The 27,709-nt window shown below is 47.5% G+C and overlaps 1 protein-coding gene across 1 annotated transcript in view; it reads left to right on the top strand.

Moving 5' to 3' along the window:
• Positions 1 to 27,709, top strand: part of FAT2 (FAT atypical cadherin 2) — an 80,740-nt gene that overhangs the window by 10,107 nt on the left and 42,924 nt on the right. The window contains exons 2-8 of the mRNA XM_037802051.1: positions 10,102 to 13,381; positions 15,115 to 15,429; positions 21,195 to 21,253; positions 22,647 to 22,958; positions 23,914 to 24,124; positions 26,062 to 26,201; positions 26,809 to 27,090. Of these exons, the coding sequence (XP_037657979.1) occupies positions 10,123 to 13,381; positions 15,115 to 15,429; positions 21,195 to 21,253; positions 22,647 to 22,958; positions 23,914 to 24,124; positions 26,062 to 26,201; positions 26,809 to 27,090 (4,578 nt within the window). The 5' untranslated portion in view covers positions 10,102 to 10,122. The remainder of the gene's footprint in view (positions 1 to 10,101; positions 13,382 to 15,114; positions 15,430 to 21,194; positions 21,254 to 22,646; positions 22,959 to 23,913; positions 24,125 to 26,061; positions 26,202 to 26,808; positions 27,091 to 27,709) is intronic.

Genomic DNA, 27,709 nt, shown 5'->3' with positions numbered 1-27,709 from the left:
TAACAGTACCCTGAACTTACTCTACCTTTGTGAAGCTCCCGGTTGAAAGTGCCTGGTAAAATTAGTAAGTGATTCATAAGTATTTACTGCTGCTTCTGCAGAGTCTGTTTCCATATTTTAAAGAGATAAATCTTTTTGTCCCTTTATCCCCCTCGAATACGGGGCAAACCTAATGAGGAGAGAGGAGAGTGGGAATTCACAACCTGCTCCATTGGGAAGTACAGCGAGCAGCTGCCAGATTTTAGCCCTCCTCTCTGTGTATAGATCACCAGAAAGCCGGTGTCTCAGATACTTAGGTATCCTAGGCAGTATAGTTTCCCATCCCATCCCACCCGCCCCCTCCCCCCACCCCCCACCCCCAAAAAAAGAGCAGAGCAGAGGCTCAGGGCTTAAGTTATCCAAAGTCACCCAAGTTGGAACTTGAAGTCTATTTGTCTATGTGCCCTTTTGCAAAGGATTCCATTGGATCAAAAAGTTGCAAGTACCAAAGAATAGACCCCCATTAGGTAAGGCCCATTCAGCTGGGACATTCTGGCCTCTACAATTTGCTCTATTCTCTTCCTGAAAGAGGTTTTACAGACTCCTCTGGGGGAGTCTGTCTCCTGATTTCAGGACACAACCGTCCCTCCCTCGGGACAGTCCACTCCCCTCCCTCCCATTGAGGGGGCCTTCCAGGCACTTCCTGGAGATTGTCCAGATGCCAGGAGGAAGGAATGGAGTGTTCTCCACTGATTTCCCACAGGGCTGAGTTCAGGCTTGTGCCTAGATTCATCCCAGGAATACTTCCTCTTTGTAAGTCCAAACTTAGGATCCCTGCTCCGTTTCCAGAACTTCTAATTTACAAATATCAGGTCAATGCTCCACTGAGCTGGAACTGGTTTTGAGCTCAACAAACTGCTCCCACAAGACGACCCCCAGAAGAAGTGGGGCTGGATTTGATGACCACATAGAAATCCTCCTCCTTCTCCCCTTCCCACACCTTCTAGTCTTATAGTGGTGATGGTGGTGGGGTCCCTCTGGTGTAGGGTTTTTCCAGTTCCAAATGCAAGCTCAGGAATCGACCCCAAGATGGGGAGGGGGTATGGGGGAGGGGAACTTGAACACACCTTTTCTTTTCTCTGGGCCTCAGTGGGCATCAGGGTCTATGAATGCAAATGTCTACAGCAGCCAAGCAGGTATCATCCTGGGACCAAGTCGGCCCAGTGTAGGAAACATGTGGTCATCTGGAGCTGTTTATTTTCTTTACAGATTGGGTAGAGATGTGGTCTTGGAAGGTGTTTCAGTTTGCTATACCAAATGCAATATACCAGTGGGTTGGCTTTTAACAATGGGGATTTATTAAGTTACAACAATTCTAAGGCCATGAAAATGTCCAAATTAAGGCATCAACAAGAGGACACCTTCTTTGAAGAAAGGCTGCTGGCATCCGGGGTTCCTCTGAAAGATACAGCAAGGCACCTGGCCAGCGTCTGCTGGTCCTTCACTCGGGTTTCATTGCTTTCAGCTTCTGATTGCAGTGGCTTACTCTCTGGGTTCTCTCTTAGCATCTCTGGAGCATTTCTCTCTAAGCTCTCTCCAAAATGTCTCTGCCTTTTATCCTTTCATTTAGGACTCCAGTAAAGGATTAAGACCCATCTTGAATGGGCTAGATCACATCACAATTGAAACAACTAATCAAAATGTCCCACCCACAAGGATGGATTAAAAGAACATGACCTTTTCTGGGATACATAACAGCTCCAAACAAGCACACTGCACCCTCTAGACACCCCCCCCCAAAAAAAAAAAAAACCATGTTCTTTCCATATGCAAAATACATCCATTCCATCACAATATCACAAAAGCCTTAAATCATTTCAGTAACAATATGAAGTATGAAGTCTTATCGAAATCAGTTACAGGCATGGTCTATTCTAAGGCAAAATTCTCCTCTGGCTATAGACCTGTGAATTTAGAACAAGTCATCTGTTTCCAATATAGAAAGGAGGGATAGTCATAGGATAAACATTTCTATTTCCTTAGGGAGAAATTGGAAGGAAAACAGAGGTCAAATGTCCCAAGTAGTTCTGAAAATCTGCAGGGCAAAATCCATTAGAGTTCACAGTCTGAGAGTCATCTATAGAAAGGTGTTTTATCCTCAGGGCTTGAGAGAGCAGCAGTCCCACCCTCTCCAAGGGCTTACAAAGCCACCCTGCTCTCTCCAAACACTGGGGTGAGGGCTCCAACATCTCCAAGCACTGGGGAGACCACCTTGTTCTCTGTTCCACCCTCTTCAAGCATCTGGGCAGCACCTGGACTCTCTGCCTTTTCTGGGACACACCCTCAACCCTCTCAGAATAGTGGGGTGGTGGCCAAGCTCTCCCCATTCCCAGAGGAAAGTGCTCCACCCTCTCTGAGGTCTGGGGAGGCAGCATTCTTCCTGGACAATGGGGCACCAAGCTCCCCTCATTTGGGAGCTCTGGGGTGGTAACACTTCCTGAAGAACAGTGAGGAAGGCCCACCCTCCGCAAACTCTGGGGGCAAACGCACCTTCCCCACGTGCATGGGTTGCTCTGCTCTCCTGGCCCAAGATTTCATGACTCTAGATCTCAGCTTCCATGGTCCTGCCTTTGAAATAATTTTTCTTTCAATCTGTGCCCTTTCTGTCCCTTTTAGTCCAGGCTGGCAGTGGTTCAGTTTATGCAGATCCTGCAAAAACTTGTTGGTCTAGCATGCAGCACACAGGGGTTCCAACCACCAGACAATAGGACTTTCCATAAATCCTTTTTGGATAACTCCAACTCCAAGCCTGATTTGCACTGAGATGACTGACTGGTTAAAATCTTCCCATGGGGCTATATTCTCTGGGGACTCACTTTCCAGAAACTTTGAATTTTCCAAGCCGTCAGTTTCTGGTTTCTTGGTACCCAGTTCTCAGCTTATCCCTTTCCTCTTGCATTTTACTATATGCTATAAGGAGAAACCAGGTTGCACTTTCCACATTTAATTTAGAAATCTCTTCGGCCTCAATGGAAGGTCATGAGTTCATCACCTACTAGATGCTAACCTGAGCAGATCCTTCCAATCATCAGCCTCAGCTTCTCTTGTATAAAAGGAGTGATGATAAGCATCTATGAGGATGTACAGTAACTAACTGTAGTGAGTGCATTCTAGAGCTAGGTGTTCTGTCATGTATTAACTCATTATTCAACCCTCTCAACAACCCCATGAGGCAGGTACTATTACTATCTCCCTTTTGCTGGGACCAGAGAGGTTAAATAACTTCCAAAAGTCACAGAGCTGGTAAGTAGTAGAGATAAGACTTGAACCGAGGTCATCTGACTCTGGAGCCCACTTTCTTGACTATAAATCCCACCCACTACTGCACACTCTACCCAAAGACCAAGTAAAATAATGCACGTAAAACCTGTTTGCCAACTTATAGGTGACTATAAAAAGGCACTATAATTTTTGTTATCAATAATAAAGATAATACTAAGAAAAGGTAACCCCAAGTTCCAGCTCCCTTTCACTCATGTCCTACGTGAGGACTTCCTCTTCAGTCCTTTCTCCTCCCTCTAATTCCAGGCTTTTACAAGCAACTTTCCTGAGACAGCTCTCTGTCCAGCTGGCAGTTTTGGTCACCATCTACCAACACATTGGTCCTAATAAGGTGTTACTCTGCGTCTTTCCTCCTCACGTTGTCAGTTATCATTTCATCCGTCTTTTCTGCAGCCCTGGGAAGTAGGTAGGAGTAGCTATTACTACCGTTTTACGGACAGGTAAATTGAAGCCCAGGAGAGGTTCTGTGGCTTTCCCAAGGTCTCACAACCCATCAATGGCTCAAGCCACTGGCCCTTCTCCTGCCCATATCCAGTTCTCTGACCTTTATTTTATTATATGAGAAGCCTACCTGTAGCCACCCACAACTGAGAAAATGACTTGGGTGTTCATCCAAGTTTCTTAGAAGTAAATTAAGCCTCCTTTCTACTTACAACAGTGAATTCCAATTGGCTTAAACCAACAGAGCTCGTGTTTAAGTTCAGTCCACACTAGAGTGGGAGTCTTAAATGGGAAAATCCCCCTTTTTATCTGATGTCAGATCACTCTTCTCAAAATACAGCTCTGTTCTGGTCCTGCTTCTTCTCAAAAACCATCAATGGCTCTCTACTACCTAAAGGGTAAAATGATTTCAGCAGGTGCCTAGAATGTCTTCATTCTTTCACTTAGGGTTTTCATTCTGGTTTGAATGTATAATGCCTCCTAATTTCCCCATTCTTTAAGCTGTTGTCTCAAAAAGAATGTTCTTAGGATTGTGAATGCATTGGGCAGATGCAGTGGGGGAGAAACAAATACTGAGGGCACCCAAATGCATTGTAATTTCACATTTAGATTTTGAGGAGGAGGGTAGTCATTCTCTAATCTAAAGGAATTAATCCAGTGGCTTGTTCTTTCACACAAGGCTCTCCGAACTTTAAAAAATATCTCACTCATTGGCTCACCCCACAATCTAGGAAATACGGAGCACCCCAAAGAAGAAAGCCAGGCTGTCTATTACCAGGGCAGCCTCCGTCTGCCTGGGTGGCCTTGGGGATGCCATGCAAATCTCAGTTTCCCTCATCTGAGAAATGGGGGCAAAGGGGCCGATGTGTTCCCTGGGAGTACCAAGCAGGTTATTGATTAATGTCCATTAAGTGGCTGAGAAAAGGGAAGGTGTTGGGCCATGAGGGAGGACGGCATTGCTGATCTGTGCCTGGTACTTCTGGGAGTGACAGAGAGGAATTTCAACCCAGAAACAAAGCTCAGGGTTTTGAACAAATGTGGTCAGGAGCTTCTTTAGTGGAAGTTTGATTTGGCTTTAAATTCCTCTAGGTTCATCTGTTTACCCATGGACGGGATTACTCATAGAGTCATAGACTCCTGGAACCTAATGCCTGAATCACTGAGCAGGGACCACTGCAGGCAGCGCTCATGAGCATTAGCATCACAGCACATGCGACCACACAGGGTAGGACACAGAAGGTTAGAAGAGCAGGGCCGCGAGCCAGCAGAAGTGGGTGGACTCTTAGAGGTCATCTAGTCCAGCTTTTCCAGTCTGTGCTTCCCAGGGAGGTGGAGGACAAGCCTGGGGGCAGGACCCTAGGCCTCCACCCCTGCTCCTAACAGAGCAACTCCACTTTTATCAGTTCACAGATTGTGCTTCCAGGTACAATATCATTAGGAAAAAGAGATTCTGCTCCTGAAAACAATAAAGGGATTGAAATCACTGATCTATTCCAGCCCCTCCCTCCATCACTTACAGATGAGAAAGACGCCTACAGGGCTTAGGTGACACACAGGGGTGAGTGATTTCAGATCCAGGTCTCCAGGGATCAGCTTACTATACTGCCTGTGTAACAAGCTTCCACAGCTTGGGGCTCTAACCTCAGCCAGAGGACATCCCTTCACTGCTTGTTTGGTGGGGGTGGGGTGGGGTGGGGTGCTCATTTAGGGTCGAATCCATATAAATGCACAGGAATCAGAACCTGTATGAGTTGCAAGGGACTTTAGAATTCCTCTCATCTCCCCCTAGGCCTGAAATCTCCCAAGCATAGCCCATCCTACACAGGTGGCCACCCAGATTCTGCTTGAATACCTTCAGTACAGGGGCTCCCCACATTCTTGGATGACTCACTCAGGATTGCACTTGTCACTACCCACCAAGAAAATGTGGAAAGATTGCAGAGCACTGCTCCACTATGTTATGTTCAAACTTTTATCATTGACTTGGAGAAAAGCATGGTAGTTACAACCACCAACTTTCTGAATGTCAGAATCAAGTTTCTGAGATGCTGGAGCAGTGAGCTCAGACATAGTGTGAAAGAATCAAGGTCTCGTTAAAGTCCTTTGGCATTTAGTTGCAGAAAAATCAGCCTGCACAAGAACAGATTGGATGATGACATGGTAATACGTCAGAGGGTTTTCATGACCCACAAACTTAACAATCAACAGTGGGAGCCAGACGCTAAAAAGTAATTGCTTTGGGTAATGTTTGCTGAAAACTGCATGTTATGTATTGTGCTCAGCATTTATGGACATTAACTGACTTAATTCTTAAAGTGATCTTATGAAGTAGGGAAACGGAGGCTCAAAGAAGGTAAGCCACTTGCCCAAGTGACATAGCCAGAGTCTGTGTATTGTGTTACCCTCTGCTGACCTGTCTGTCTGTGAAATGGGTTGGGAGTTACAGAGAAGTAGAGATTAATTTAGACATATACCCTAAAAGGGCTAGTTCATGAATGCCTATCCTGTGTGTGCTCACACCTGTGCACACACAAGCTCTGCAGGCACAAATTGACTTACATCATATTCATTCTGACAAGCAGGCACACAACTAATGTACCCACACAATTATTCCAAAACTGCCCCCTAAGTATGAGTGTGTGCACTCTTGCAAATACGCACATTCACCACATGCAGATTTCTCTCTGGACCTGGAGAGCGAATGAGGGTGAGGCCCCACCCCTGACAAGCGCCTGCTCGCAGCTTCCCAGAACAGCCTGTGGCTGGGCCAGCAAGCTTAGACTCGACCGAGGCCAGTGGCTTCTTGCTCTGCCGGGGCAAGAGCTGGAGCTTCTCCAGATGTTACAGGGCTCAGCATACCCCATCGTCACCCCAGCTCCAGGCTTTGATTCTGCCTCGGTATTGAAAACCACTAACTAACATTGACTGAGTGCTTTCAATGTGCCAGGCACTGTGCTAAACATTAACACGTATGGTCTTAGTCTTCATAAAACCGCAAGGAAGCAGTCCTATTAAAAGCCCCATCTTACAGATGAGGAAACTGAGGTTCAGAGATGTTAAGTAACTTACCCAGATTAGATAGTTAGCAGGTGGTGGAGCTGGGACTCGAAACCCCATAGTCTGATTCATGAGTAACCATGGCTTTCTCTTTCTGGCGGCATGGTCGGTGGGGGGAAAGAACTTGGCTCTAGTTTTCACCCTGTGACTTTGGGCTAGTCCATTTTTCTCTTTGGAGCTTCATTTTCCAACTTCAACAAGGAGAGATGATTTCTAAAGGCCCTTTCGGCTTTCGTTCTGTCATTGCTTTTCTTAAGTCCAGATCATGCCATTTTTAACTCATATTTACTGACCGCGGCTATGTACCAGGCACTGTTCTAGACACAGGGATTCGTCAGCGAATAAGATACACAAAGTGCCTAGTGAGGGAGACAGTCATTAAACAAATAAGTAGAACAACAGGTGGTGATAAGTGCCAGGGAGAAAATGGAGTAAGGTAATAAAAAGGGGAATTGGGAGGGAAGCAGCTGAAAACTGGGGGTTAGGAGGTGATGTTTGAGCTGAGAACTGAATGGCAAGAAGGAACCAGTCATGTGAGACTCTTAAGTAAAGGGAGATAGCAAGTGCAAAGGTTCCAAGGCAGGTCCCAGCTTGACGTATTTGCAGAGGGGAAAGGAGGCCCATGGGACTGAAGCTTGGTGAACAACAGAAAGGGGGGTGGGAGGTACATCTGGAGAAGCAGGCAGGACCCAGATGGTGCCGGGGCCTTGCAGGCTCCAGGGTAAGGAGTTGAGATTTAATCTAAGAGCAATGGGAAACCATTGGAAATTTTTAAGCAGGAAAGTGACAGGATTTGACTGATGTGCTCACCAGATGTTTCAGAATAATGGTCCTGAGTGCCATTGGCTGGGAGGGTGGCCCAGGGAACCCAACATGCCTCAGCACCCTGTGAGCCTGTTTGCTCGCCTGGAGCTGGCATCAGGAAATTGATGTGCAGACACAGTCCCTTCTCTTAGCAAACCACTCACCGGTCCAAGGGTCCTACAGCTGGGACGCAATGATGGGCACCAACCCTCCACCCAGGATGCATTCTCTCTCTGCACCTTACTCCCACCCAGGGTTGACCCTACCCCTGTTCCCTTCCATACAGCTCATCTTAACGGCTCCCCATCTCAAGGTGCCTGTGCAGCCGCTGAGTGGTGGCTCTTGTTGGGGCCTGCCCGACACCAGTGCTGACCTGGTGAACAGGAAGCTCCCCACAAAGCAGGGCAGGTGGAGCTGGGAGGCTGCATGCACCCTGGGCTCGATGAGCCAGGGAGTGAGAGGCCCGGGGACTGGGTAAGTACTATTTTCCCTGGGTTTTCAAAAGCAATGCCATCTTGGGAGGGGGAAGAGAAGGGGGGGGCAGGAGAGGCCAATGACTCAGGGGTCCCCCCTTGCTTGTGGGGGCTGTTCCAGGGGCCCCCCTTACTTGGGGCTGTGCCTGTCCCAGGCAGGCTCCTCTGTGGGCTGCAGGCGGTAAACAAGGGCTAGGAGAAGAGAGAAGGCAGGAAGGATGGGGAATGTTCAACATCATTTTCTGTCACTGGCTTTAAGACCCAAACATAGAATTTGCTGTCATCCTGCCTCCCTCTTTTTTGAGGTACCTGGGCTTGGGGTGCCACCAACAGGATCTCAAGCGAGGGAAGCTAGAAGAGTGGGGCATATTCAAACTCTTTTCTGTCACAGGTTTTCAGTCCTGAGTTAGGTGGACTTTCCCTCCCTGGCTGCATGCTGCCTCCATCTTGGATTACTACCAGCAAGGTTTAAGGAACCTGTGACCCCTTCCTCAGGACCTTGGGAAACCAAGGTTCCAAGACTCTCCTTTTCCCCCTGCCCTGGAAGTTTAACTCTTCCTTGCCTTTGAAGAGCAAGGCAACTGGAAAAACAAGTCTTGCCTGTTTCATCCAGCAATGCTCCAGCACATCTGGCTGGCAGCCATGAAGCTCCTTGGGATCAAGACTCCCATGGCCAGGCCAGGCACCGGCTGGTGCAGTCGACCCTCACTCCTGGCTTCTGGTTTGGCAACCAAACTCCACCCTTGCCCAGTCAGACTGGGGTTCCGAGGTGGGCTCTCTGGGAAACAGCAAAGGAGAGAATGGGGACAGCTGCAGGTTTTAAAAGGGTTAAACATTCATTCATGTCTAGTTCCACAATCCCCAGGGACTAGTGCTTACCTGGCCATTCACTGTGAGACTTGGTGCAAGAAACTTCCCTCCCTTCCCCACCCACACAGGGGGAGGGCAGTAGAACTCCATCCCCTCTCAGGTCCATTTCAGCTCTGCTATTTCAGGGGTTTAGGAGGTTTCTGTGTTCAGGATTGCAAGGCTCATCAGAATCAGTCTCTGACCATAAGGGACTGTGGTGAGACAGGTGGAGATTAGCTTGGGGTAGGGGTAAAGCAGCACTGGCCCATGACTCAAAGAACTCCAGTTCTAGTCCTCGCTTAGCCTCTAGCCAGCCTGTAAGGCCTGGGCAGGTCCCTTCCCTTCCTGAAATGGTTTCTTAATATTAATAATGGTTAATATTAAGTTAAAACTCACTATGTGCCAGGCAGCATGCTAAGTCACTGACCTTTGTTAGTTTATTTAATTTTCACAATGATCCCATGAGGTAGATAACATCCTTATCCCCATCGGACAGAAGAGCAAACTGAGGTCACAGAGTTTAAATAACTTGCCCAGAAAGTCAACCAGCTAGTAAGTGGTAGAGCCAAGGTGAGACCCATGTGGCCTGATGCCAGACTTGTGATCTTGGCCACTTTGCTTTTCTGTAGCCTCTGCACGTGCAAATGCAGCTCAATTGGGCTGGAGCTCAGCCCTGATGGAGGGTTGTGTGGGAAATACAGCTACAAGAGTTCTTTGGAGCCAGATTCCTGAGCTTGGGTTCCTGGCTAAGGGTTGGCACTATTTGGGTCATCCCTGGTGAGTCACTGAAGTTTTGGGAGAAAAAGGAGTAAAGTGGGCAGAACTGCATTGTATCTACCAGGTGCCCCTGAGTGGGCGTTTCACACTAGTTGGTTATACTTCAGGCACACAGTTTCTCAACTTTGGCACTATTGATATTTGGGACCAGATAATTCTTTGTCATGGGGGGCTGTCCTGTGCATTGCTGGGCATGAGGCAGCATTCTGGACCTCTACGCAACTAGATGCTAGTAACCCCCTCACCCCCAACTGTGCCAACCAAAAAAGTCTTCAGATGTTCCCAAATGTCCCCTGGGGCTTATTCACCTGGTAAACAACCACGGCAGCAGGAACCGTTTCTTTGCTAACTTGGACCCTTTCTTTCTCTTTTTGCTTAGGGCTTCAGGAGCTTTTCCACCATGACTATTGCCTTGTTGGGATTTGCCCTTTTCTTGCTCCGCTGTGTGACCTGTGAGAAGCCCCAAGAAGTCATCACCTCCTCTGCCTGGCACTTCACACATCCCCTTTATAATGCCTCGATCTGTGAAAACTCTGCCCCCAGGACCTATGTGGACAGCTCCACGAAAATGGGCATCTACCTTGCAGAGCCTCAGTGGGCAGTGAAGTACCGCATCATCTCTGGGGATGTGGCCAATGTGTTTAAAACAGAGGAATATGTAGTGGGCAACTTCTGCTTTCTGAGAATAAGGACAAAGAGCAGCAACACGGCCCTTCTGAACAGGGAAGTAAGAGACAGCTACACCCTCATCATCCAAGCCACAGAGAAGGCCTTGGAGTTGGAGGCTTTGACCCGCGTGGTGGTTCACATCCTGGACCAGAATGACCTGAAGCCTCTCTTTTCCCCGCCTTCGTATAGAGTCACCATCTCTGAGGACATGCCCCTCAAGAGCCCCATCTGCAAGGTGACCGCCACAGACGCAGATCTGGGCCAGAACGCCGAGTTCTATTATGTCTTCAACACAAGGTCTGAGATATTTGCCATCCATCCCACCAGTGGTGTGGTGACCGTGGCCGGAAAGCTCAACGCCACCCGAAGAGGGAAGTACGAGCTCCAGGTGCTGGCTGTAGACCGCATGCGGAAAATCTCTGAGGGCAAAGGTTTTGGGAACTTGGCTCCACTCGTCATCCATGTGGAGCCTGCCCCCAGGCAGCCCCCAGGCATTGCCTCAGTGGTGGTGACCCCTCCAGACAGCACTGAGGACACCACTTATGCCACTGTGGTAGTGGATGCCAACAGCTCAGGAGCAGAAGTGGACTCGATGGAAATTGTTGGGGGTGACCCTGGGAAGCACTTCAAAGCCATCAAGTCTTACGCCCGGAGAAATGAGTTCAGTTTGGTGTCCGTCAAAGACATAAACTGGATGGAACAACTTCATGGATTCAACCTCAGCCTCCAGGCCAGAAGTGGGAGCAGGCCTTCTTCTTATTCCCAGATCAGGGGCTTTCACCTACCCCCTTCCAAGCTGACTTCCCTCAAATTCGAGAAGGCTGTTTACAGAGTGCAGCTGAGCGAGTTTTCCCCTCCTGGCCGCCGGGTGGTGATGGTGAAGGTAACCCCTGCCTTCCCCAATCTGCAGTATGTTCTAAAGCCATCCTCTGAGAATGCAGGGTTTAAACTTAATGCTCACACCGGGCTGATCACCACCACAAAACTCATGGACTTCCATGACCGAGCCCACTACCAGCTACGCATCAGCACCTCGCTGGGCCTGGCCTCCACCACTGTGGTCATTGACATCACAGACTGTAACAACCATGCCCCCGTCTTCAACCAGCCTTCCTATGATGGCACCTTTGACGAGAACATCCCTCCAGGCACTAGTGTTTTGACTGTTACTGCCACAGACCAGGATCAAGGGGAGAATGGATATGTCACCTATTCCATTGCTGATCCCAAAGCCGTGCCCTTTTCTATTGACCCTTATCTGGGGATCATCTCCACCTCCAAAGCTATGGACTATGAGCTCATGAGAAGAATTTATACCTTCAGGGTATGGGCATCAGATTGGGGATCCCCATTTCGTCAGGAGAAGGAAGTGTCCATTTCCCTTAGGCTCAGGAACTTGAATGACAACCGACCTATGTTTGAGAAAGTCAACTGCACTGGGGCTATCCATGAAGACTCACCAGTAGGGAGATCAGTAACGACCATGTCAGCTATAGATGTGGATGAGCTTCAGAATCTAAAATATGAGATTGTGTCTGGCAATGAACTAGAATATTTTTACCTGAATCACTCCACTGGTGTGATATCCCTCAAACGCTCGTTTATGAATGGTGCTGCTGGTCAACCCACCAGCTATTCCCTGAAAATTACAGCCTGGGATGGGAAAAACTATGCCTCACCCACAACTGTGAATGTTACTGTGGTTAAAGATCTTCGTCTTGAGGCCCCTGTTACATGTGCTAAAACAGGAGTATTGACACATTTCACAAACACCATCCTCCACTCTGTTGGGCTTCAGCACCAAGAGTTCAGTGCGGAGGAGGATTTCACTTCCTTAAGCACATATCAGATCAATCATCATACCCCCCAGTTTGAGGACCACTTCCCTCAGTCCATTGATGTCCTTGAGCATGTTCCTGTCAACACCCCCCTGGTCTACCTGGCAGCCACTGACCCTGATCCTGGCTTTAATGGCAAACTGGTCTACGTGATTGCAGATGGCAATGAGGAAGGCTGCTTTGATATTGAGCTGGAGACAGGGCTGCTCAATGTGGCTGCCCCTTTGGACTACGAAGCCACCAGTTTCTACATCCTCAATGTCACTGTGTATGACCTGGGCCATCCCCAGAAGTCCTCCTGGAAGCTGCTGTCGGTGAATGTGAAAGACTGGAATGACAATGCACCCAGATTTCCTCCTGGTGGGTACCAGGTAACCATCTCAGAGGACACAGAAGTTGGGACCACAGTTGCAGAGCTGAAAGCAAAAGATGCTGACTCAGAGGACAATGGGAGGGTCCACTACACCCTGCTAAGCCCCACAGAGAAGTTCTCCCTCCACTCCCTAACTGGGGAGCTGGTTATCACAGGACACCTGGACCGGGAATTAGAACCTCAGTATATACTCAAGGTGGAGGCCAGGGACCAGCCCACAAAGGGTCACCAGCTCTTTTCTCTCACCGACCTGGTAGTCACATTGGAAGATGCCAATGACAACTCTCCCCAGTGCATCACAGAACTCAGCAGACTGAAGGTCCCAGAGGACCTGCCCCTAGGGACTATCCTGACATTTCTGGATGCCTCTGACCCTGATCTGGGCCCTGCAGGAGAAGTGCGATATGTCCTGTTGGATGATGCCCATGGGACCTTCCGGGTGGACCAGATGACCGGGGCACTCAGTCTGGAGAGAGAGCTGGACTTTGAGAGGCAGGCTGGGTACAATCTGAGTCTATGGGTCAGTGATAGTGGGAGGCCCCTGGCCCACAGGACCCTCTGCCATATGGAGGTGATAGTTCTGGATGTAAATGAGAATCTCCACCCTCCCCGCTTTACCTCCTTTGTGTACCAGGGCCAGGTGCAGGAAAACAGCCCCCCGGGAACCTGGGTGTTGGAATTGGCTGCCCAGGATGCTGACAGTGGCTTGGATGGCGAGATCCAGTATTTCCTGAGGGCTGGTACTGGCCTTGCAGTCTTCAGCATCAACCATGACACAGGTAGGATGACATGTACCAGGCCTGAGGGGAAGTCAGGGACTGTCCTGAAAGGAATCAGGCTGCGGGCTGAAAAAAAACCCCACTACATAGTGACTCCTCTTCCTGTTCCTTTTATTTTTAATTTATCTCTACTGAAGATTACATGTGTGTGTGTATGTTTATACACACACACATATATAACACATATTACATGTATATCTTCTACTTGTAAAAGTAATATATGCTGTTTATAATTTTTTATATATATAATTAAAAACATGAACATTCTTCTGTGTCTCATCTCCCCAGATACAATCTCCATTAACAGTTCGGTGTATAACTAATTTTTCCTCTTTGTATCTGATATATTATTATTGTTCATTTTATTATTATGGAAACATAATACAACAGACACTCATTGAAAAACTTATTTTTTTCACTTCATGAAACATCAGGACATCTTATATGTCAGTACATATAAATCATTTTCATTCTATTTTAATGACTATATTATTCTATCGTATAGGTGTAACATCCTTGTTCATAAGCTTTTACTCACATGCATTAGGAGTATCTATAGGAAAAATTATTTAAAAGTGAGGTTGAGGGTCAATTCTACTCCCAGTTCTTCCACTTATGGGTTACACGATCTTGATTAAGTCTTGAGCCCTCTCTTGGCCTCAGTTTCCCCATCTGTCAAAGAACAATGTTCCTTCCGCTCTGACATGCTATGGCTGTGACAAGGGTCCACACAAGCCCTACTAGCTGAGTGTGATCCATGGGAGCTCAAGGTGCAAGTCTCTTTTGTTCACTATTGAATCCTCAACTTCAGGAACAATGTCGGTCCATGGAAAGCAAGCCTTCAATAAATATTTGTGGAGTAAGCTAATGAATGAAAGTTAAGTCTCCGAAATCCTGAAGATAATGGGGAGGGGAATAGCAATGTACTCATCATATCCCTAACTTTTAAACTGATATCTGTAAGGACTTAAAGCTTGAAGGGAGCAGTTTAAGACAATTATAAGGAAATCCCACTTTACAGAATGTGAAATAAATCAATTGGGCCTGGGTTGAAGCAGTCAGGAGAAAGAAGGACAGCTAACAGTACAAGGCCTTACTCTGTTAGAAGCTTTGTGATGTGTGCTATACGTGGTATCTTGTTATTAAACCTTACATCACCAAAGGGGCTAGACCGTTATCATCATCCATTTGCAAAATAAAACAGCAAGGCTCAAAACTGATGTCATGTACCTGATGTCACAGAGCCTGTAAGTGGGAAAGTTGGGGTCAAATCCAGGTCTTCTGTCTCCAAAATTACTGCTCTTTCCACTCTATTGAACTCCCTTCCAGGATGAAATAAAAGTCAACCCAAGAAGTGTGTCCTTTACTCTCCCTATCAGCAATGCTGGGGCAGGAGAGGGTTTCCCAGATGGGTGGAGTATAGAACACTAGTCAACAAAATTGTCTTTGATATCTTCTGGTAAATAAACTTGGGAAACCCTGCATATGTCCAAATGCTAGAGTCACAGGCCAATTTTAGCAGAATAAGACTCTGAGAGTTTCTATATTAAGTATATTAGTCTAACTTTGTTTAACTCAGTATCTCCCACATCTCATTGGCAATAGTTCCCTTTCTTCCGTGAAATATCTACTACTATCCTTTCCACAGTGCATTTTGGGAAATATTGGGTAAGTAGTTCTACAGCTACTTTGGACTCTAAAGGATGTTGGTTTTGGTGATTCACTGTCCCCAGGAGTGATTGAGACGGTGGCGTCCCTGGACCGAGAATTCATATCCTGCTACTGGCTGACGATACTGGCAGTGGACAGGGGTTCTGTGCCTCTCTCTTCCATAACTGAAGTCTACATTGAGGTTACAGATGTCAATGACCACCCACCCCGGATGCCCAGACCCGTGTTCTACCCCTCTGTCCCGGAGGATGCGCCTTTGAACACCTCTGTGCTTATGTTGGATGCCTGGGACCCAGACTCCAGCTCCAAAGGGAAGCTGACCTTCAACATCACCAGTGGGAATCACATGGGGTTCTTCATTATTCACCCTCTCACAGGTAAGGGCCCCAGAAATCTAGTCCAGGTGGCGAGGATTCTCTGCACCACTGGTTCTGGAAAGCGTGGTCCCAGACAACAGCATCAGCAGCCTCTGGGGACTTGTTAGAGATGCAGATTTTCAGGCCCCACCCTAGACCTACTAAATCCAAAGTCTGAGGGTGGGGTCCAGCCATCTGGGCTTTAACAAGCCCTCCAGGTGATTCTGATGCATGCTAAAGTTTGAGAACCACTGCTCTACAAAATCCACCTCCATGGGAAAATGAGAATACATCAGCTTTCTCCCCTTGGGGCCCAGGGAATCTAAGCAGGCTGCCCAGTGGTCAAGCTGGGATGACTTCAGACCTCCACAGTGCTCCCCAACTGACCTCTTTCCTGAGTCACAGGCCACACCTGAATCCCTCAGCCCTAGTTCCAGATTGTTCTCAATCCTGCCCACAGAGTGATGGCAATAGGGATCTGCTAAAGTTGAGTCAACCATCTCACTAATATCTGTCCTTGAGCAAAGGTGCTCTGGGGCAAGGGTGGTGGATGCTTTTGAGGAATCCAGAGGTCATAAGCTGGCAGCAATGAACCAGACACGGCCCGCAGAAGCATATTGTTTACTTGTACAAATTTTAAATATTTTTTTCCAATTCGTTGCTAACACTTAAAAATGAGGACATTTCACACACAAAAAAATTTCCAGATTTCTGGTTATTCTTGAAAAATGGGAAGATCTGGCCATACCAGCTCCCATTCCCACAGGGCCGCAATTGAGTGGAGCTGACAGCAGCTCCCTCTGTAGACCAGGCACATGTCCCTTAGGCCCCACACTCCCCACTATTCCCTACTGTATTATTCCCAAGCTGCTTCTTTTGTTTATTTTACTTACCTGGCTCCTGCTGGCTTTGGTCTGAGAGCCCGTTCCACTGATGCAGATGCTTCTCAAAGCCCACACCTTCCTCCTGGAGGATGACAACAGCCCTAATGTAGAGAAGGCTAACATTCTCTCCTCCCAACCCAACATCCTACTCTCCAGCTCCAATAATTTACCCTTGTCCCTGTAGGACGGAACCAAGTCGTGGCTGGAGGGAGGGGACAGGGAGACTGTAGCAGGCAGTCCCTCACTCATCAAGATAAAAGGGAGCCAGAAGGAGCAATGAGCCTGGGAGTCCTGGGGCAGACAGCGGTTGGCAGAAACAAGTGTCTATTTGCCCACTGGTATTTGTTTGGAATCTTTCCTGGTAACCTTTAACCCCAGCCTATGGATTAGTTCTCCTAAAAAGAGGATGCTTTTCCTCTGGAGGATGGTCCACAGACCTAAGCTGGCTCTCTACCTGGGCCCACACTCTCCCTCCCTTTTCAGCAGTTGGAAGGGATCTCTCACCAGAGACATTAGCTTCTTAACTTCTTCCAAATCCTTGTTCTGTTTACTGTCAACATTTCCCTGACACTGGGTCTGGCAAAATGCCCTAGCTGGCAGAGATGTTCTTAGTCTTCCTGCCATTGGAGAGACGAAATCTTTATTAGTGTGAACTTTAAAAATAAAATAATAACTCAGCAGTGAGCCCCCAGCTCACCCTTGTCAGCTGCCATCACGTTGTCCCGACACCTTGACTCTGATACCTTGGATGGTTTCCCTGGGCCCTAAGGTAAAGCCAGATCCTGCCATCCTGCTACCTCATCTAGCCTGTCTCACCCTGTCACTCCCCGGATTCCAGCCGCATGGGCTTCTTCTGTCCATGCTCCCTCCCAGCACAAGGCCATTGCACATGCTGCTCCTTCTGCCTGGAGCCTCTCCTCTCCTTTTGCCTGATTAACTCCTGCTCGTTTTTGCCTGAGATCTCAGCTCAGCTGTTCTTTCCCTGGGGAAGTTTCCCCCGACCCCATACTACACCTCCCAGCACCACCTACCCCCTTTTAAACACTTATCCCATAGAGGATTATATTCATTTGCATGATGATTCCATTAATTCTCTTTTCCCCCCACAAAACTCCAAAGTTTCCTGAGTAATGGGACATTGACTATTCTTGCCCTCCATGAATCTCCGGTACCTGGCACACACTAGGATCTCAATTAATAATTGTTAAATGAATGAAGGAATCTCTACCAGCATCCACAATCTCGTTCAGCCCGGGGGTTGTTCATTTATTCAGCAAACATTAAAAAACGTCCGTCCTTAGTATTTAACCAGTGTGCTATGGAGAGATGTGAACATAAATAAGACGTGGCCTCAGGCCTGGAGGAATTCAGCCTGCCAGGAGCATGAAGGTCTGGATGCAAATAACCAGAGAACCAGCGTGGAAGAGCTCACTCAGCCTCATAAGAGACGCTTGGCTCCTGTGTTCTGGCTGTTCAGAGGGGATCACCCAGCAGCGGGCGCTGTGCGGAGCTGAGGGCTGGAGAGGATTTTGACAGAGGTCTGGGGGAGCCTTGGGCGAGGAGAGTGGTGTCAGCGATAGCCAGCAGGGAAGAGGGCCCAGATCTTGTTGAGGAGAGAGAAAGCCGGTCAGTTTTCTAAAGACAATCCCAGTTCCACCAGTGAGTTACTTAACTGCCCTAGGCCTCAGATTTCTCACCAGTAAAATGGAGATAACTGTGATATCTACTTGCGAGAGTAATTATAAGGATTAAGTGAGTTAATATAGAGAGAAGTATAAAGAGTGTAGAAGAGTGCCTGGGCATTTCAGCGTTACAGAGGGTTGGCTCTCAGGACGCTGAGGGAGGGCAGAAGAGGAAATGAGGCTGGGAAGGTAGTTAGGGAGAGGCCTACATGGCAGTGGGTAAGGTTGAAAGGAGCAGAGGGATCAGAGATCTATCAGGGTGGGAATCATTAGCACCTTGAAAATTACTGGATAGGGAGGGAGGGGTCAAGGGGAGATGTCCAGGCGGGGTGATGGGGACACACTTGTCTGGAGGACGTTAATAACAAGAGTGAATTCAACCAAGTGCCCGCCTCTGTCCCCGAGAGGTGAGAGGAGATTTGAACACACCTCCTTATGGACCCTCCCACTGCCCCATGAGCGGCCCTGTCCCCAGGCCACACACAGGCTCTCCCTGGGAATCCTGACACCAAGGTCAGAGGGGAATGAGGCGCTGACAGGGGCAAGAGCCCAGGCTAATCCCTGGGTAGTGATTTCAGTAACACGGGCCATGAGAAGGGGGTGGGTAGCAGTGGTGAAAGGCAGAGAGAGCAAAGAAAAACGAGAGGGACAGAAAGACAAAGAGTGTCAGAGATTCAGAGACACATGGAGGAAGAGAGAAGGAGGCATGGTGAGAGATAGACAGAGACAGAAGAGAGAGAGGGGGAAGAGGAAATGAAGAAAAGGGACGGGGAAGAAAGCAAGAGATCAAGCCAGATGGAAGGCCTACCTGCCGAGGCTCTCTTGTCCCTGCACTCTTCCTGGGAGCACCCCAGATCCTGGGCCCTGCCCCCTTGGGTCCCATAGCCTGGGACCAAACTGGGTGGGGAGACCTCTGACAGGTAATCAAACTTTTCCCAGAGGAACACGTCTTTTGTTTCCACTTTTCTTCCTTCTCTGACAGGATGAACCCCAGAGTGTGGGGCTTTCCAGGAGCCTTCTCTGCTCCCTCCCATGCTTGCCGTAGCTAGAGGAGAAAAAGTTGGGGTGACTTGTATTATACTGCACAAAGCAAGAATATGCCCCTAACAGAGGCTGTGTCCTCACCCCGTGCTCCCATTTCCATGGCTGGAGGCTGTTCCAACACTGAATTCCCTTTCCTTTCAGTGGGCCCCCAAACCCTTTACTCACTCCCCACCCCTCTCACTGGCGCCCTGTCATTGAGACCCTATCCACACACTAAACCTCTATCTCCTCAGTGAGCAGAAACTCAGTCCTCCTCACCGAGTGTCCATTTCCAAAATAAGCCCCTATCCCCGCACTTAATTCCATCATCTCCATTATTTAATCACACGCAAGATCAATAAATTCATCCAAAATTTTCAGATGGCCCATTGACACCTACCAATAGCTCTGCTTTCATTCAAAAGAGACCGTCTTCCATCCCCGGCCATGATCTCTTAGGCCAGGCTCTGGACGGCCCTTTGGGATGACTCCGATACCCTCAATTTTGACTTCCCCAATGCTTGCAGAGAACTGGCACCTTCTGTCCTTTTCTGTTCTCAATTTATAGTCATTGTGCCTCAAAAAATTAAAACTTGACTTAAAGATGAGCTCACTTTACAGATGAGCTGGATCCTACCTCTGGTCTTGTCTGTACCAGCCAGTCCTGCGAAGAGCTGGAATTAGAACCCAGGTGAATAATTATAACAACAACAACAAAGTAGTAAAAAAGTGACTCTCTGCAATTTCTCTAGAACCAAAGACAGTGATTGAGATCTCTGTTATAATTCCTGGTGAGCTGCCTTATTCACTCAACAATATATTGTGCACAGTGTTTCTTTATCTACAATCTAAATGGCTGCATACTATTCATTTTGTGACTGTTATAATTTATGAAATTTTTCTCTCTTGTAGATTGTGTCTCATGGTTTACCTTTTAAAACATTACTATGATAAACATCTTGTGCACTCAACTTCCCATATTACAAGTTTATCACCTTGGGCTAAATTTCTCAAAGTGGGGTTAGAAGTTCAGAACCTAAAGTCAAAGGACCTCAAAGGTCACCCAAATCAATGCCTCATTTTACAGAGAAAGTTGGGAGTTGAGATACCAGGTGAGGTGGAGAAATTGACAGAGCACCAGGGGAGTGAGTGGGCTCCTTCTAAGGAGCTTAAGTTTGGAAGTGAGTGTTGGCAGGAGGGGAGGGGAGGTGCCGAGCCAGGAAGTGATGTACTTCCCGGAGGCCTGCTGGTTCCAAAGACCCCAATTGCTTCCCCAACCCCACAACCACCTACTAACCCACCTCTGTCCCAATATGTTGGTTGTTGGGATTTTCTCAGATGTAAAATACAGAAATGCAATTCAGTTTGGCTGAGGCGATAAAATACATTTATTTTCTTACATTACCAAAAAGTTCAGAACTACATGACTGCAGGCACAGCTAGAGCCGGTGCCCAAATGATATAATGAAGACTCTGTCTCTCCCATCTCTTGGCCTTTTTCTCTGAGTGGGTTCTATTCTCAGGAGTTTCTCCTTTTAGTGACAAGATGGCTGCTGGCTTTCATCTTATTTTCTTAGCACACCCAGCAGGAAAAGATGTTCTTTCTTCTATAGTTCTCAAAAAACTGATTCTCATCAGACAGATATGTCACATACCCATCTCTGAACCATCACCAGGTCGGAGGGGATAGTCAATACTGATTGGCTAGTCTTGGGTTATAAACTCTTCCCAAGATGTATAGTGGGTCAGCCTCACCCTAAATCACAAAGGATTGAAATTATTCAAAGTTGAGGGTATGAGAGATGGGCAGAAGACATGCAAATGGAATCACATTCCGTGAATTTCAGTAACAAAGAATCAAAATCACACCCCACAGTGCTGACATTCACCTGGGTGCACCAGTAAACCTACTGGTTGTTGCCAGCTGATAACCATCCTACATGGTTCTGGCTGGAGGCTGCTCATGCTGTATTGGTTGCTAAGTTTGGGTGGGGCTCTGCTGATACAATATTCCCACTGTACTTTCCCACTCCCTCATTCTCCTTTCCTTTCCCCAGAGTGCCATTTCCTCTTAGAGCACCTGTTCTCCAAAGACCAGAAGAATTCTGCTCTAGGATTTGGATTTGAACACAAATCCCCAAGAAAGGGGCTCTCGGAGCCCCATGCTCATGCCTCCCTCCTAACATCTGTCCCCCAGGTCTCCTATCCACGGCCCGGCAGCTGGACCGCGAGAACAAGGACGAACACATCCTGGAAGTGAGTAATGGTGGTGAAACCATTCACTGGATTAGACTCTGGACAGGGGAGGCTTCCTGAAAGAGGCCAGGCTGGAGGTCACTTATGGAGCTGAGCCAAGCCTTGGGATCACATGCCTTTCTCCAAACGCTGTGGCTGAGGAGAGTGCTGACTCAGGGAGGAAGCGATAACTTGAGCAAATACTTGCTGTGTTTGGTGCTGGAAAGCAAGCCTCAGGGTCTTCCCTGGCTCTTCAGCACTGTGATGGGAAGGGGTCTGAAACCACGTCCAGGCTAGGCAGGAAACTGTGATTGAATAGTACTGCCAACAGCGAGTGCAGGAAGGAGGAGTGGGACACATGTGCTAAGAACTTGTCTGGTCTTATTTCCAGTCCATCTCCCTGGGTCAGAGAGAGTAACCCAAGGTGAAACACTAGGTCAGTAACAGAGCCAGGATGAAAACCAGACTTTTTTTTTTCCAGATCTGTGCTCTTCCCAGGATGTCTCTAAAATCACATAGGCGTCCCTGGTGACCATTCCAGTGTGAGATACTGGTCGCTGACCCAGAGAGGATTAAATCCAAAGGGAAGGATGTCGCCGTCTCCTGAGCTACCATAACTGATGAATAGACCACTCTTGTAGTTTTTAAGACATCAGGAGTGAGGGGCATCTATTCTTCAGCAGACTTGAAATAAATTTTGCCTTCTGTGCCCCCAAGCACTGCATATTCTCTTTTCCAGTATTCAATAAGCAGCCACTAAAGTTCCTAGGGACTGAAGCATTCTTGGTTCAGTGACAGGTATTTACCTTTGAGGCACCAAAATAATGTTAAAATTTGGAACCATTGTGTGAGGAAATGCCCTATCTCATACGACACCTTTGAGGCTATTGTGAGGAACATTTGCCTCCACATGAAATAACCCCGAGTCTAATTGTTTTGATGTCTTTTCCCTCACTCTCTGGCTTTCATTTCTTGCTTTGAGCAGCACATTTTACTTTAAAAGGTACCACCCACTCCTTCATCTTCTCAGTTGTTTTTTTTCTAACCTCAAATAGCTTAAGGAAACCAGAGAACAAAGCTTATGAGAATTACGAGCAAATAAAAGGTAAATGGTCTCTGAGAAATGGCCCGTGGGGCTTCCTGAGTAAAGAGCACCAGAGTTGGGAGACTCTGAGACTTTGTCTTCTTCCAATTCTTGCTGGTTTCTTTCTCTGTTCTCACTGGCTTTCCTGTGGGTGAGGTTACCAGAGAGCTGGGTTCCAAGTGCGTGAGGTTATGACAATAAAAATAACAAGCATATTCCAAAGAACAAACTGACTAATATTTCCAGGCTGTTGAAAGCAGGGATGGGTTGCAGTACATCCACTGCTATGCATTTGGCAACCCAGGTGTTCACACTTGATTCTGTCCTCAGGTGACTGTGCAGGACAACGGGGAGCCCTCCCTAAAGTCCACCTCCAGGGTGGTGGTACGCATCTTGGATGTCAATGACAATCCACCGGTGTTCTCCCACAAGCTCTTCAATGTCCGCCTTCCAGAAAGGCTGAGCCCGGCAACTCCTAGGCCTGTCTACAGGCTGGTGGCTTCAGACCTGGATGAGGGTCTCAATGGCAGAGTCACCTACAGCATTGAGGAGAGTGATGAGGGTGGCTTCAGTATTGACCCAGTCACCGGCGTGGTGTCATCCAGCAGCACCTTTGCAACCGGAGAGTACAACATCCTCACGGTGAGCAGATGAATGGGTGGAGGACTTGGGGGGGTGGGGCAGAGTGGCATAACTGGTTAGCGATTTTCTTTGAGCATCTAGGACGAGGGAGACAGCCAGCAGGCCTGATGGAAGTGGTCCACCCCTCCCTGGCCTCTCCCAGAGAAACTGGGAGTCCAGACTTTAGCCAAAGGATCAGAATTCTGGATCTTCCACTCTATGGACTAGAGGGTCCTTACCCGGAGAATCTACTCTATTTTTAGAGATAAGGATTGTAGTCAGAGTAACATGGGCTTTGGGATCAGGATGAGCCTGGGTTCCAATCCTACCACTGCCACTTTTCACTAGTGTGACTTTGGACAAGTCACATAATCCATTACAGCCTTCATTTCATCTTCCCTAAAAATGGGGATAAGAACATTTTCCTTATAAGAAGCCAGTATAGCAAGTGGCAAGGCCATGAGCTCTCATGTCAGACAGGCTGGATTTGACCCCAGCCTCACTGCCCAGGCAGATGAACTCATCACTCTGGGCTCCAGTGTCATCCTGTGAATGGGTGATGGTACTTGTACCTCTCTCACAGGGCTGTCGTGAGGATCAAATTAGATTATGCACATAAAGCTCTTAGAGCAGGGCTTGGTGATAGTGAGTGCTCACCAAATTCTAGTTTATTATGTTTAATGTTATATAAAGTCCAGTTTAAGAACTAGCACCCAGTAAGCCTTCAGTTAATATTTTTCACTAACCGTGAGGTTCTTGTCTCATTCACCACGGCATGTGCAGCAGCTGGCACAGCTCCTGTTTATAGTAAGCACTCATGGGTGCCATACAAATGAATGAGTGACAAGAGACCTGTGTGGCCAGAGTCACAGAGCGCTCTGTCTTGTGGCCTGGCTTTGGGGCTGCCTAGGTCTTCTTGTTCCTTGAACTTAAACCTCTAGATAAAGCCTTGATTTTGGTTTTGGCCTCTTTTTAGATCAAGGCAACAGACAGTGGACAGCCACCTCTCTCCACCAGCGTCCGGCTACACATTGAGTGGATCCCCCAGCCCCAGCCCTCCTCTATTCCACTGGCCTTTGAGGAGAACCACTACAGCTTTACAGTCATGGAGACAGACCCCGTGAACCACATGGTGGGGGTCATCAGTGTCGAGGGCCGACCCGGCCTCTTCTGGTTCAGCATCTCAGGTGAGGTGGGGCCTGGGACCCAGCCAGGGCCAGCCCCTCCCATCCTTATAGACCAGCTCTGGTCCTCATGGTACAACCCTCCCAAGTGTGACCCCTCCCAAGGTCACACTCCCTGGCAGTCCCTCTTTGGGCCAGGAGGAGTAGTCGCACCTTCCCTGGGTTCTCTGGGGCAGGGGGTAGTAGGAGCACTACTTCCACCAAGTTTCCTTTACATCCCAGCCAAGGGGATCAGGTTCTCAGCCCTGCACCAGGATCCGAGCTCAGGTGGAAATGCCCTGGTCTCATGGGTCCTCCCAGCCGGAGTTGGGCAGTCTGAGAGAGCAAACATGAATGGACCTACCTCACTGTGAAAATCAGTGTAGAGTTGACGTGATTAACCATGGGCTGAGGCCCGCTGCACCCTGGGGCCAGGTTTAAGGTTCTGGTCCCAGACTCGACCCTGCAGAGCAGGGGAATGCACGCATTCTCATTGTAGGGGATACTCGGGTCCAAACTCTGATGGCCTTCCCTGAAGTTTCTTGCTGTTTCTAAATCAAGGTTTTTTAAAAAATATCTGAGAATCACAGGTGCCTTTGGGAATCTGATGAATCCATAGGCCCTTTTCCTAGAAAATGGCATACTTACAACTTAAACATACTCACAAACATAACTTTTCATACAAATTTAGAGGTTTCATAGATTCTCTGAGACCCATCCAGGATTCCAGGTTAAGAACCTCTAAGAGTTTCCACATGCAGCCACATGAAACACAGAGATTCATTACAGGTTTTCCAGCTTGGCTCTATCCCACGTAAATCTGGGAGGTCTGGTTCTGAGTCCCTGGGCTTTTACTTCTTTTTCTTTTTTATAAAATTAATATGTGTTTAGAAAATATAGAATGTTTAGAAAATGCCAATAAGTACAGAAAAGAAAATAAAAACCACCTAAAGTCCCATTGATCAGAAGATAATTATGGTTACAATTTTTGATTTGTTTCTTTCTAGTCACTTTTCTTTACATACACCATGCCATACACACACACATACACGCACAGAGTTATTTTAAAATATGGTTTTGCAATCTTTAAAAAAGTTTTTATTGAAGTGAAATCCACAGTTCTTGAATTGCACCATTTTAAAAAAATAATTGAGTGGAATTTACTACTTTCACACTGTTGTGCGTTACCTAGTTCCAAAACATTTTCATCACCACAGAATAAAACCCCATACCCATTAGGCAGTTACTCCCCATTTCTCCCTCTACGTTGATCCCGAAAACCACCAAACCACTTTCTGTCTCTATGGATTTACTTATTCTGGAGATTTCACATAAATGGAATCATTTATAATCTCTTTTAACGTAATTTATTGTGAACATATTTCCATGTCAGTAAATAGACTTCCATGGCATTTAAATACTGCATGGTATTCTATATTTTAGAATGTAATAGTTTATTAAATGAACCCCCTCTCCTTGAACAAAGGTTATTTCCATTTTTCCCTCTGTATAGGTATATTAAACTATGAAAATGACTTGAAAGCAATCGAGTAGAGCTCTTTTACTCCTGTATATTTCAACCCTAGTATCAGAATGGGTTCTGTGACAAATTTTGGTCTTCCTTCATGATACTTCTTCCTCTGAGACTCGTCATTCCTTATACATCTGCCTTTTTCTGTGTCATCATTTGAATATTGATAATTTGACAGTGATTTAACAGGATGAATTGTAACTTTTTGGACTCCTGTGGGATAAACTGCAGCTTGTCACCCAGATAGTCTACTGTTCCTGACCAGTGTCTTAGAATCTCTGACTTTGTTTCTTCTTGGAATGCCCACTGTCCCTCCCAGCCAAGACTGGAATCTGCTTCCATCTCCTCTAAGTCTGATGGCCAGATCCCCTGTTGCATCCCTGTGGCCTGAATCACGGATACTGTGTGTGCTCTTCCCCCGCCCCTCCAGGTGGGGATAAGGACATGGACTTTGATATTGAGAAGACCATGGGCAGCATTGTCATCGCCAGGCCCCTTGATACAAGGAGAAGGTCAAGCTACAACCTGACGGTGGAGGTGACAGACGGGTCTCACACCATTGCTACCCAGGTCAGAGGCCGCAGTCGGGACCCTCAAGTTGGGAGGAGAGGAGAGGACTGATGGGTTGAGACTAGGCTACAAGGCTTTCTGTGGATGTGGTGTACCTTAATAATGACGGATTTGGAATCAAGGTTTTGGATTCCAGTCTTATCTGCTACATGTCGTAGTCCTATAATCTTGTGAGAATTCTTATTCCTACCCTGGGTCTCTGTAAAATGAAGGGGTTTGTCTAAATGAGTGGTTTTCAATGAAAGATAGAGCCTTGGAGACCATCATGGGTATGAGGAATGAAGGCCAGATAAGTGGGGCTCTTTATTTCTACTCTGACTTTAACCAGAGTTTTATCTCTTTCATGTATTGGGATTTCACAGAGAATTTCATTTGAAGAAAAGAATCTTTAACCGAAAAAAAAAAAAAAAATTAAACCACTAGGCTTGCATGGTATCTGATAGTGTTGGGATTTTGAAATTCTATCATCCATTCAGCAGATCTTTACTGAGTGCCTGCTCTGTGCCATGCACTGTGTGAGGAAATGATGATAAAGGGGAGGATCAGACATAGAGGGTCCCTGCCCCCATGGAGCTTACAGTCTACCTTCTCTCTCATGTCTTCCTAGGTCTATATCTTCATGATAGCCAACATTAACCATCACCGGCCCCAGTTTCTGGAGGCTCAATATGAGGTCAGAGTTCCCCAGGGCACACTGCCTGGGGTTGAGCTCCTCCAAGTCCAGGCCACAGATCAAGACAAAGGCAAGGGCCTCATCTACACCTTATATGGCAGCCAAGACCCAGGAAGTGCCAGCCTCTTCCAACTGGACCCGAGCAGCGGTGTCCTGGTAACTGTGGGGAAATTGGACCTGGACTCAGGGTCCTCCCAGCACACGCTGACAGTTATGGTGAGTAAACGGAAAAATTGGCTAAGAATGCTCTTGCAATATAGATGCAGAGGGATAGACACAACTGGAGGCATGCTGATGGCTCCCTTTCCCCTGAAGAGCTGGGTAACTGATGTCCATAATGATGGTCCGTGAGCTGGAACTGACACTTCAGAGCTGGCCAGAGGGACCTTCCATAAAGGATGCCTGGGAGTGAAGATAGAGATAGGATGGCTGCAAAAGGGACTCCAGACAACACTGGTTCTCTCTGGACCAACCCCAACATGGTGCAACAGTTCTGTCTGCACCATGAATTCAAGACCACAAGTGTGGATTCACATTGTATCATAACTGGAAGCAATGCAGAAACCATCCTATTCAGATCAAGGACTAGGGTTTGGCAAGCAGGGCACATAGGACACACAATTTAAGGAGGCAGTCACTCTCAGGGTCATGTGCCTGCATTTGTAGGACCCTGAGAGTGAGTGCCTCCATAAATTTTGTACCCTATGCACCTCAGGTGCCTCATTCTAGTCCCAGCCCTGACCCCACACATTTCTCTTATACACCTGAGGCCCATTGAGGAAGATAGACCCTCCCACAGTCATACAGGTATTTGTGATGAACCAGATTCAGAATC

This window comes from Choloepus didactylus, chromosome 13 (genome assembly GCF_015220235.1).
Source record: "Choloepus didactylus isolate mChoDid1 chromosome 13, mChoDid1.pri, whole genome shotgun sequence".
In the NCBI taxonomy this organism is placed as follows: Eukaryota; Metazoa; Chordata; class Mammalia; order Pilosa; family Megalonychidae; genus Choloepus; species Choloepus didactylus.
The sequence above is the reverse complement of the archived record's forward strand: the minus strand, read 5'-3'. Positions and strand labels throughout refer to the sequence as shown.